Source organism: Micrasema longulum, unplaced genomic scaffold (genome assembly GCF_059751315.1).
Source record: "Micrasema longulum isolate JH-2025_06_02 unplaced genomic scaffold, ASM5975131v1 h1tg000386l, whole genome shotgun sequence".
Classification (NCBI taxonomy): Eukaryota; Metazoa; Arthropoda; class Insecta; order Trichoptera; family Brachycentridae; genus Micrasema; species Micrasema longulum.
Genome location: NW_028277587.1, coordinates 309,935 through 322,697, shown reverse-complemented (window position 1 = coordinate 322,697; position 12,763 = coordinate 309,935). Strand labels below are relative to the sequence as shown.

Here is a 12,763-nt window from a genome sequence, read left to right as displayed (position 1 = left end):
GGAGTGGAACAGACTAATCAGAAGTGTTCATGGTGATCACGATCCTCAACATCGAGGGACCGACTTGGAAGAAGAAGAAATATTCTCATGTGCGTTTTTTGAAAAATAAATAGAAATGCGGACTTCATACGAGTTTCTATTCTATAGAAATGTCGAATTAAAAATACCCACCTTTGTGCAGTTACGTCCATCTGTAATAGCTGAAAGTGCCATCGTCGCGTTGTAATGCTCAAAGCTCAAACCTAATAAACAAAAAACCTCTTTTGCTCCTGAAAGAGAATTAAAGAGTGCGCCGTGACAATAATAAATGCGAATGAATATTCCTAAAGAACAAAGGAACTCGTGTTTAAAAGTTCCCAAGCACACAAAGTATAAGTGTGTTTATTCATTTAGTCAATACTCGTAAAGTCAATATCCGGAGTGCTTTTAGAATAAAGTTTCAAGTTTCAATTATTAAATTTTATGGGCGTTTTTATATATGAGTTCTAGGCGTTGGTTCATATTTATTTAACATGTATAATACATCTGATAAATTATTTTCCATACTTTAAAACTGTTAACTTTAAAAACATTTTACACGTTATTTGAGAAAGTACGTTCGAGTTTTTAAAAACATTTTTATTTTAAATGTAGATACCTATTTCGAGCTTTATAGTATGTCAACACGAAATGTACATTATCAGCCACAAAACTTTCTTGTATGAATGTGATTATATTTTCATTCTAAAATGTTTTTAATGGCACTTAAATTCACATTAGACTTCTAACACACCTGAATACTACCCTTGTAGGGTTAATGCATATAGTGATATAGACGCGACATAATATGCGCAATTATTCTCAGTGCGTTTATTTTACATCAAATGAGGGTTTTGAAAAAAAAACAATTTAAGAAGAAGTGGGTTTAAGAAAAAAAAAAAAATACAAAATATCGAATTCATATTTTTAATTCAAAATTGACAATGAAATAATAATCGAGTAAGCCAGTCGCTTTATGTATCGTATCCCGTTTTCTCCACCATTCATGAATTGAGGGCACTACTTGCAAACCCGGCAAAATCCAAAATGTAAAAAAAGGTGAGATATTAATTAAAACTTATACAATTTTTTACAATAATTTGAACATTGTCCGTTAAAAATACGGCTTAATTTCTAAGACTTGACTTTGAAATTATCGGCTTTGTTGCAAACATGGCAATCTCTACTTGAGTATTGCAAAGTTGGTAATGTATAAAATTAAATTTATTATTTCACTACTGTTTCTTGACATAATCATGCTTATGTCATCACTGCTTAAGTATGAAATATTTACTGATTATAATAAAAAAAATAAGTTTAAAAAAGTTAAAGTCAAGTATTGATTTGCTCAAAATAATGAATGATGGATTTTGCCGGGTTTGCAAGTAGTACCTTCAATTATTTCTCTATATTACCGTAGAATGAGTGCAGCCCAATTATTTACCTACTGTTGTAAAACATGATTGCTGGATTAGTTGAGTTGAGTTGAGAATGAGTCCAGCATAAAGCCCTAGGAACAATAATACCAAATGTGTATATTTCTGAACACTATGTTCCCTTCCCTATCCCATTTACATGCATTCCTGTCCTAATTCCGCCCCATTTTCTACAAGGATATCGACGGCCTCTACGTATACTATTCTAAAGACGAATGAGTCCAGCATAAGGCCTTAGGAACAATAATACCAAATGTGTATATAAGATTTAAATATTAAAATATATAATATTTCTGAACGCTATGTTCCCTTCCCTATCCCATTTACATGCATTCCTGTCCTAATTCCGCCCCATTTACTACAAACATCGATGGTCCCTACGTATAACATTCTTAAGACGAATGAGGCCAGCATAAGGCCGTAGGAACAATAATACCAAATGTGTATATTTCTGAACACTATGTTACCTTCCCTATCCTATTTACAAGCATTCCTGTCCTAATTCCGCCCCATTTACTACAAGCATATCGACGCGACGCACAGTGTTTTGACCCATACAAGCTACAAGATAAAAAGTCACTTTTGAATTCTTAAACGATGACGTCATGGGGGCATTACCAGATAGGTGATGAATAGTTAAATATTGTGCATCATAATGTAAATGATTTTAGCAGATGGAAATTGAATCAGACTTGTTAAACATTTATGGTTAGAATAAATAATGTTTGTAGTTCTGGGTAAAGTGAATTATTAGTTAGGAATATTTGATAATGTTCGAATCAAATGTCTGGCGTCGATTTCGCCATGCAATATTTACATTTTGAAACACATCTGTTATTCTAATATAAGGGAAGATAAAAAAAAAATGTTTTCCACAGAAAAACGAAGTTTACCATCAAAATTCAAATGGAAATGAATGTACATATTTTCGGTTTGATTTTTAACTTTTAAAAAATGAAGGCTAAAATCGTGAAAAAGTAAATCGAGAAGAGATGATTCCGCCTCGTAGTTTACTAGTTGTCGGACTCGTGGTGTAATGATCAGCGCGTTTGCCTATCGTGCAAGAGGTCTCGGATTCGATTCCCGTATTTATTTAAAAGGGTGTTTTTACACTTAAAATATTTCTTAGTCCCTTGACTGGTACCTGAAGCGTGAGACTGATCGTCTTACCTTCATATAACAAAAATAATCAAGATACGCTGCGATTGGTGTGCCACCATTAAGTATTGAAAGGGAATGGGAAAGGGTTTTAAAATATTAATATTCATCATTTCATAGTTTCTCTGGACTTGCATCTAAAGCATAATACTAATTATCTTACTTTCGTATTATAATAAATGATCGGAATTCGCTGCAATATTATTACTTGTTTACTCTATTGTCTCATGTATACTATTAAAATTACCATTCATGTATTAAATAATATACAATCATGGTAATTTTATGTATTACAAGCTGAACCCGGCAATAATTTGCTATGGCTAGATTTGCGTACATACTCGTATATGTATACATTTAATGAAAACAATAAAAAAATTGTTATTAATTATTGTTTTTAGTTAAAATAAGATATTTACAAATACATTATTATTTTTGTTTTTCGGATTACATAAATTGTTAGGATATGCGGTGACAGGGAATTTTGATAAATAGGTATTGTAACATTGCTTTTCTGTCACTGTCTTGAAGATGCTTCCCTGATGCTAACTGCATTTCAGACCTTTTATTCCCAACTAAAAAAGATAAAATCGACGTTTTGTTGTCCCATTTTCCACACCTCAAAACTAAACCGATTTTATTTTTTAAAAACTGGGGTCTAGGGTTCTGGTTCGATTTCACCAACAGAATTGTTTTTAATAGATTGTATTTTATACTAAAATTTCTTGGTGGAACTGCATTTGTATTATAATGGAAATATTTTTTTATATTTACCCAAATATTTACCCAATATTTCAATTTTGGTGGCCATTTTTAACTAGTCGTTATAACTCACTATAAGAAAATGAAATTCTAGTCAGGGTAGAGTGGGGTTCGAACCTCGAACCTCTGACCTGTGAGTCCGCAACACTAGCCACGGGACTTTAAGTCGTTAATGATCGTAGAAAATTGGAAATATGTTGTGGTAGAGCGGAACCTCAAACCTTCTGATCCGGAGTCCGCGTTTTATCGGCGACCATAACCATTTTATTATTACATTACTACTACTACCATCCGCCATTTCGCCGTAGGGGTAGGCAGATATAATGGACCGCCACACACGTCTATCCTGGCGTACATTTCTAGCTTCTTCCTCATTCATACATGTTGACATTCATGCCCTTCGGTTCTGCCCGCTTTTGGCATGACCAGACTAAAGATTTTGGTTTATCTGATCATGCCACGTCTTCCTGGTCCTCGTCTCACGTTACTGTTCATTTTTGCCATATATACTTGTTTTACCATTCTTTCGCTGTCTATTCTTAATCTTATAAATTATATCTGACTCAGATTTACACTCTCCCCTGATTTCTCGCCTTCTTATTACATTAAAACGTTTGCCTGACTCAGTTTTTTTTAGATAAGCCTCCATTTGAATGGGTAAAAATACTGTCAAAAGTAATGTTATAATTAATTAAGAGTTTCCAGAGACGGCTTGAAAAGGTGGAAACTAAACATGCTCCTCAACTGAAAAGTTTTTAAGTGTATTGAAGTTTCAAAATTCTTAAGTAAGGTTATGGACAAATTATTCTGATCCACTTTTGAATTTTTAAGTTTTCAGCGGTAATTATTCCTAATACATTTGAACAACGCTGATAAACTTGTCCAAAAGACAAAGATGAACGTTACGACAGTAATGAATTATATTATTTTACTCGTAAAGTAAGTTTTCTTAAGTCGTTCTTGTTGCGGGCACCTTAGCAGCAAATGTATTTTATTTTTAAGTCTGTATAATACAAAAAAACGGATATTACAGTGGAGATTTGGTTTCAGAAGTTAAAATCGATGTTGAGCCTGTTTGTTTTCTGTGTCCCGACGGATGAAGAATTCAGTAATGTGTGTAAAAAAAGAACCGGAATTCTAAACAAGTTTTTTTGACTCTATGGCTAGAGGAAAATCCTGAAATAGGAAATATAATCGAGATAAGCCCGCCGCATGGTTGGCGCGTTCGTCTACCACACAATATTTCAATCCGACATGAAATATTTGGTTCAAAGGCGGTTTTAAACTGTTATTTTGTCCAGGGAGCCTAATGTCTCTGGGTATTGTAGCAGATCACTACTACCTGCCACGACTAACAATTGAATTTCGCTCTCAATTTTTTATTTCTTATATGAACGCTAAAAGCGGTCTGGAATCACTAAATTCGTTGTTCCGATCCTTTAACCAATGAAGTGACTTCGCTTCTTTCTCCTTGACCGGTACCGGCCGCATTCGGCGCCGAGTTGCCAGCCGCAGTTTCTTGCAAAACACGGATACGGGCAGACGGACGGGTGACGTCACAAACAACGGCGTATCGCCAAAACGTTAACTTGAAATCTAATTGACAAAAAAATCATAACTTCAAGCGTGCTGCCTGGGAACTCACAGACTAATTATTGAACTAACCCTTACTGAAATGTTTCGCAAGATAGTTTTCCTTAGCGTAATGTCAAACTCCGATAAGCCTTATAGCATAGTGGTTCTGTGTAAACAGAACAAAGTCTAGTACACTCTTACTCGATACGCCACTTGCGTTTAAACGATATAATTCACCCGAAGACTTCCCTTCAACGTGATCTAGGACCTCTGCATTAACTTTATTGTATAATCGACCAAAATATTAAATGGAAAGAACCAAAGAAAATTACTCCACATATTTTTAAAGCTTAGTGGTATTTTATCGACGGATCAATTGAAGACAGTTTATTGTGCTTTAGTACAGTCAATCATTCAATATGCAATAGTTGGATGGTGAGGGGCTTTTAACGCTCATCTTAGATCCTTAAATGTTCTACAAAAAAAAAAATATATCCATATAAACCATCCTTTTTCTCAACTACCGAACTGTTCAAGAAATTTAATGTTAGGATATCAATGTGTGGAAGATATCCACGTAAAGCGTTGTATGCTCCAGGTGCATAAAGGGAGCCTCCCATTGGACCGTATTACGAGAAGGTTAAGAACATGATGCCTCGCCCTACATAGAATTAAAACTACTACTGCCAACCATCATTATACGTATATAGGATAGAAGCTTTTCAATAATTTACCACAAAATCAACGGCAAGAAATAAATTACGGAAAATTCAAGGATAAATTAAAGAAAAGCTTCCTGACATAATTGACATTAACCGTATTTTGAAAATAAAGATTTTGTTTATATGTGCCTCTGTATCTTAATTTATTAATTTTCTGTTTTTTTTATTTTTTTTAAGTGTTAAATTTTCTCAATTTTTAGAATTGTTTAATTCTTTATTTATTGTATTATTTTATTTGCATTTTTATTTCTTTTTTATATTATTTTGTAAACTTGCCAAACACAAGAGCTACTCTTTTTTGGCAAGTTCAACCTAAAGCGTTCCATTTTTTTAAATGTATGTATTGTTTTTTATGCTAATTTTTTAGTTTTTTAATGAAAAAAAATTGTCTTTAAATAACCTGTGTCGACAAATCAAGCAAGATCAAGCAAGAGTCGGCGAATCAAGCAAGTCTGAAGATAGTGTATAATCGGAAGAGATTCATTTCAGTGAACCTCGTCCCTTCGTATCTTATACTCGTACAGACGACTTATTATTATCCTGTGGTGTTGGACTTAATAACTTATTTATATAATTGTGATACCGCATTCATTGGAATGATAGCACGCCAGATCATTGTTTATCCGTGAAAGTACGCGTCGAAATTCGCCTAGTAGCAAACCTTTCGAATATCGATACCAGTTAATATAACAGGTATTATCCACATTTCAATCTGACTGGTTCCATTGCAGCACTCAGTCCTTGTTCGAGGCAGCTGCCAACAAAGTAAGAATCGCTGCGGTGATTTCCAACCTCCACCGGGGAGAGGAAAGATAAGAAGAAGAAGAACGTATTCAACATACCTAATGTGCTTATGTGTTACTTAATATGTATCGTATGTTTTATTGCTTTTTAACTTTATTATACAAATTGGGTACGGCCGTTAGTAAATAAATAAATATTACAGAAAATATATATTCATCAAAATACCATGTAGATATAAACAGAAATGATGATTGACGACCGATATTTATGTTTGATTTATAACTACTGTGGATGGAAAGATCTATGTTTTCTGAAACCATATTCTTGTGTTCCAATGTAAATTCAAATGGTGTCATGACAAAGTTTTTTTAAGTAATAACTCGTTAGGCCTCTATTTTAGAGGCTTGTCTTCAGACGGGAAAGCTATTTATTTAATAAAGTGTCTTATCCAATATTTATTTTTTTTAGAAACACGGCCCGCGTATGAAATGTTCCGCGTGCAAGATCATCGCGCACTCCAGCTGCATAGACATCCTGATGGAGCGGGTGCAGTTCCTGTGCAAGCCAACGTTCCGCGACGTAGGCGTGCGCCAGTACCGCGAGCAGACCACCACGCACCACCACTGGGTCCATCGCCGCTCCGAGAAGGGGAAATGCCGTCACTGCAGCAAGGTACGACAAAACCTCATTTCAGACGGATCGTACAAATCCACTAATTAAAAAAAAAAACTAAGCCAATCAACAGGCTTATGATAGGCCTTAATGGATTGGCATTAATGATATATGTATAATACATTGAATCGACTTAACCTAGCCTAAACAATCTTACAATATATTTAAATGTACAGTCATGGCATGATCTATGCAGACATGGCATGTGCGTCATCTCAAGTCAGGAGTGATAACAACGCTCGCTTCTCGAATGCTTGTCTTTGCTGTAGGAACACATTGACAGTACTGTTTAGTGAGATTAGCAGAGGGGAAAAGAATCCGACGTTGGTTTTAAAATTTTCATATTAGCAACGACAGCACTGGTACGCAAGTTACGGTTAGGTATATTAGGGTTAATCTGAGCAAGGATATCACGGTCATATATATATATTATAGTAAGATATTATTTTGTGCAAGAATATTAAACAAGTCAAAACCTTTTGCTTCATTAACCTTTTATAGGACATCTAGAACAATGTGGTACATGCATTTATCACCAGAATTGAGATATATTTTCTGTTATTTTGAATTAATATTCATTAGTGAGAAGAAGCCAGTTAGAGTATAACTCTACAATATGGACTCCTTACTACAACTGTCACCAAAATTCTCTTGAAAGAGCCCAAAAAAAATTATTACGGTGTTTAAATTTTAAACTTAGAATCAGTCATGAATTTTTAAATTACGATTTTTTACTAAAAACATTAACTTTGTTAAAACTTACCGATAGAATAAAAATTATAGACCTTTTAAATTTATTCGAAATTGTAAATTCAATATGGGATTGCCCTGAACTAATATCTCTCGTTAACTTCAGGGTGCCTGGATGAATGACTAGACAGGTGCCACCGTTTTGTAGCAACTGTATACTTGTAATGCCGTATTAAATAGACCTCATGAACTCGGCAATAGTTATTTCCACGTATCTGATATATTTAGTGTAGGGTATTGTTCCTATAGAACAAACCTTTTGAACTTTTTCAAATATGGTGAATGGTAATTATATTTATTTATTCATGCATTTCATAATAAATATATATATATATATATATATACAGTTTTTGTTCACTTTGCCTAGCTGTGTGAAACAGTACTTATGATTTTCTTGTTGTTTTACTGTATAATGTTTTATTATTTAAACTTTCTACTGAATATGCTGTATAATTTTTAGGTTATTTTTTTAAATATAAATCTTGTATAATTTTTAGTTTATTTTTTTTTTATAAATCTTGGGTATAAGGAAATTCACGTTTTCAAAAAAAATATATATTAAGCCAAATGTGTTAATATTATAAATGTTTTTAAAAGGCAGATTTGCCGTTTATTTTAATAAAATAAAAATAAAAATAAAATAATAGTAAGTCATATGTCACAAGAGTATCGTAATAACTTACACTGGTAGATCAGTCTTCCACTCAGATTTTCAAATGGAATATGTTTATTATCTTAAAAAAGAACACATTTGCAAGACGTAACACAAAATGCGTGTCCTATAAAGGGTATCCAGTAAGATGGATGCTCAAGCTATCTCAAATTACCATCAATTTTTTAAATCGGACTACTCGCGCTAACACTTTATTTGATGTGGGAAACAATAGAACCATAACATTGGCTTCTTTTCACTAATACAAAAAATACTTAAAAAATAGGCCTTACAATAAGACAGCTCGGTTGATGTGTTCTTACAGCAAATATAGTTATACTTAAAAAAAAAAACTCCTTTTTCGATTTATAAATCTTACCGACGAGGCAATGTCTTGTCTCCCTGGGAAAATAATTATCTTTTTGCTGTTAATAGGTTAATGTTCTTTTAAACAAATTTTGTGTATCTAATTAAGCAATTAGTATTTAGAAACCAATCCATAGGGATTAATTTAATAAACCTATTTATTGGTTTTAAAAATAATCCACATGGTACTGTAAAATTACCTTGGTGAAAATAGAATTAAGAATAGTCCAGAAAGAGCGTAGAATCACATTTGAATACATCGGACTGTGTCCAAAAAACCCTCCACTTTCACCGCGCGCATGCGAGAAGTCGCCGTGTTATGTTGCCAGATCACGAAAAATATAATCATAACACAAATGTAAGATAATAAAAAATAAAAAAAAGCAATTTGTTAATTTCTCTAAAATCTTATTGCACACGCGGAAAAATTTATTGACACAACAGATAAGATAAGTAAACTTTGAACTTAAGTGAAACAATTTTTATTTTACATAAAACGTACATAATAGGTACTTTTATTTCATGTTAAATAATATTTGATGCCATAATGTTTTAAAGATAATGTCGGTCAAATGTCCACCACGGCGTTGTTTAATCCTTGTGGTCCAATTTTAGTTAGTTCTCTCATTGATGAACAAAGTAGCGTAAAAAATTGACTTCCCTGGCAACACTAACAAAATGACAATTTTGTTTTCTGTGACAATATGACAGATGGAAAAATAACAAACTTTTTAAGTAATGCATTTGCTACTTACACATGCATTTGCTACTTACAAAAGAAATGTGATCCCATCCTGTTTCTTTTAAATCCTTACAGTATTTCTACACTTAAACGACTCAACACGGCGTAGTTAAATTTAAATCAGAAGTTGTGTACTGAACGACGTCTACAAAGAAACTAATGGTCAAAACGTAAAACTACTCCATAAGGAGTAGTTTAGTCGCCTTTTGTTTGATGCGCGTATGTAGTTTCTGGACTCTTCTTAATTCTATGTTGGTAAGTTGATTTTTTCAGTATTATTTTTTATTAGATGTCTGCTCCTAGGTAAGCAAGCACCCCCTAAATTAAATCCTAGGTAAAGATCCAGCGTGCTTAACTCAAATTGTATATGTTTCTATATAATGTACATGCATGTACTACATTGTAGTGTGTAAGAGTCTAAGTTGAGGTTATTTTAGATAAATAAACATCTGGAACGTAAAAATCAATGTTTCGTATAATTTTAGGGTTGTCGATAAAACTGCCCAATAAAAATGTGCGTACTTAGATACACTTTTATTCTAGTCCTTAACTGTCGCGAACAAGCATACTTTAAAAATATTCGTGATAAAGTCAAGGATAGTTTTTTAATTATATCAAGATAATACATTTTCAGAGGGAATACTCATTTTGAGATTTTAAGTGGAAAATCCCATTGTCCGAGACTGCTGAGAGACATTGCATACATTTATTTATTTTATGTCTGAAAATGATGTAATGATTTATGCTTTCACTTTAGATAAACAATTTTTTTATTTTTTTTATATGCCTTTTGTCCATTATTTGAGTATACCACTAGCGAATTCAATTGTTTTTTTTTTAATAGCAAAAAAAAACACATAGTTAAGGACACGAAATAATTTTTCACTTAAAAAAAAATATCGTGGGCTCAAAGATATTGTAATTTACTAAGAAATTATCAAACATTTTCTTGCAATCGACCGTCCTTCTGGATCTGTGATTGAGATTTCCGAACTTTTGTCATGTTAGAATTAACGAGTTTCCAAATGAGCTACTTTGTTCAATTTGTTCTACCTAAGCCTTTAGCCGAGACCTGTTTAATTAAATCACATTAGACAGAATCCTTGGAGAATTTATGTGATTGGATAATATATGTTATCTCGATATAAATTGATTGAGTATTTCTTCAGACTATAGGAATAATGTCAAATTTTTATTAATTTATTTTTTATTAATTTATACAATGCCCGGTTATTCAGATAGTAGAACGCTAATTAACTTTATATTAAAACAATATTTTTGTGATTAGCCCTAACAAAAAGTGTGCCAGGTTGTTATTTTACGTAGGTAATAAATGTTTAAATCCTTCGTTATAATATATATATTCCAAAATTGAAATATGTAGGCATAGTTTGTTGTCCCTCCCCCCCGTTTACAATAATTGTAGACGTGTCCGCAATGGATAATATTTTTAATACAATATTAGCGTTTAGTTTAAGGTGTCACCGGCTCTGTCATAAATATACGATCCTTTTTTCTAAATTAATCAACATTTTCGTAAAAATTTTACACGCTATCCGAAAACACTAAGATTTATCGGACAATCAAATTATATTACTCGATAAAACATTTATCTCAACACTGTAGCTATTTGATGTTGACTTCACTCCTCCAGTACGGTCCTTTCGGTCTTTTATTTTAAAACTTGTGTTCTCACGTTTAAGTGCGGGTCATTTAATAGTCCATAAATGTTTCCCACTTTATACACTATCCTTCTGTAACATCTCGCTACTCGCTACTAAGCTAAGCCATGAAATCACGCTGATCCCTGCGGGGGAGTCGTTTATCTTCTGAAATATCTGATTTCTTCATCCCTCCGACATCCCATTAGATCTAAACCATAAGCGGAGTCAAAGTTAATATGTTAAGCAATGTCGTTAATAGTTTCGGCAGGCGGTATGAAACTTGCATCGTTATACCTGTTTGTCCATTTATTATTATGTCTCACCCCCGCCATTTTAGTTTCATGGCAAGGAATTGAAGTTTGTGTGCAGAATCAAATTGAATTCTTTAAATTGTTATTTTTATTAACACTTCCAAAAGTTATAAGCACATATTCTGCGAAATCGGGACTGTTTAATTACTCAAATTAATTTAGGTTTATTAGCCGAAGCCTCGCCAAACAACGCTAATATGAAATCGACGCGGCGCGCCTCGACGTGTGCGCTGTAAATAATGTGTAGTCATTTTAAAACTGAGGTGTAATAGTTCAAGCTTCAAATAACAAATATATCGTGCATTTTCAATTTTCTCACGAATGAAATGACTTATGGGAAATTGCGTGGGCTTATGGCAGTAAATCGCTTAAAGAAAATTTTACGCCAGTCGATTTATCGCTAATGGCACTGGCGCCTATTTGTAATGCATCTTAAACTGTCTCCATTGTAGGCTTTAACCACCGTCTGCGATTCGCGGTTCGACTTTCACTGTATGTCTCGCTTATATTCCTTCAAACCACGTCCTAGAAAGCACGATAACTACAGACAGACGAAGATAAACTGAAATATTTATCGAATTTTTAAAATATGGTGTTGTAGCTGAAAATCTAATTAAACTTAAACACTTCTTAAATCGCTTATTGGATAGACATGTAAAAGGTTATCGCTACGTCTTAGGATTATTGGGATGGCTTTAAATGACATTACCCGGAAAGACAACAATTCGCAAATTGGTTTCGTCTTGTCTCTCGGGTGGCAGTTGTGGCGCCAATACAGTTGTTTTCAGCTTAATTGGACGAATTTCCATTTTCTCACCCTCTTGCAAACTGTAAAATCTTCATTACCTTTACACTCGATACTAGTTTATTTGACCATTATAATCGTGATTACTTCTAAAACAACGTTATTACAAATATTAATCTCCCGTAAAAATGAATTCGGCGTACATTTTGAATAATTTTGTAGCTATCTGCTACTTTAAACAAGCTCGCTAAACTTGCTTTGTTTCTTTGTTGTTCTCAATATGTGTTATTTTCTGAATGTTAATGTTATTTATGTCCCGAATTGAGTTGTTGTAACTCCTGGGAATGTAATTCAACGTATTATACTTGTAAAATACTTTGTGTTATATGATTTATAAATAAAATAAAAATTAAAAATAGTGGTTGAATATTAAAAAAGTCTTGTTC

General features: G+C 33.2%; 1 protein-coding gene across 4 annotated transcripts in view; it reads left to right on the top strand.

The window, feature by feature from the left end:
- The window catches only part of rdgA (retinal degeneration A), a 281,671-nt gene that overhangs the window by 152,276 nt on the left and 116,632 nt on the right, over nucleotides 1–12,763 (top strand). For all 4 annotated transcript variants that reach the window (XM_088225784.1, XM_088225782.1, XM_088225783.1 and 1 more), the window contains exon 3: nucleotides 6,884–7,087. In XM_088225784.1, coding sequence (XP_088081910.1) covers nucleotides 6,884–7,087 — 204 coding nt within the window. The remainder of the gene's footprint in view (nucleotides 1–6,883; nucleotides 7,088–12,763) is intronic.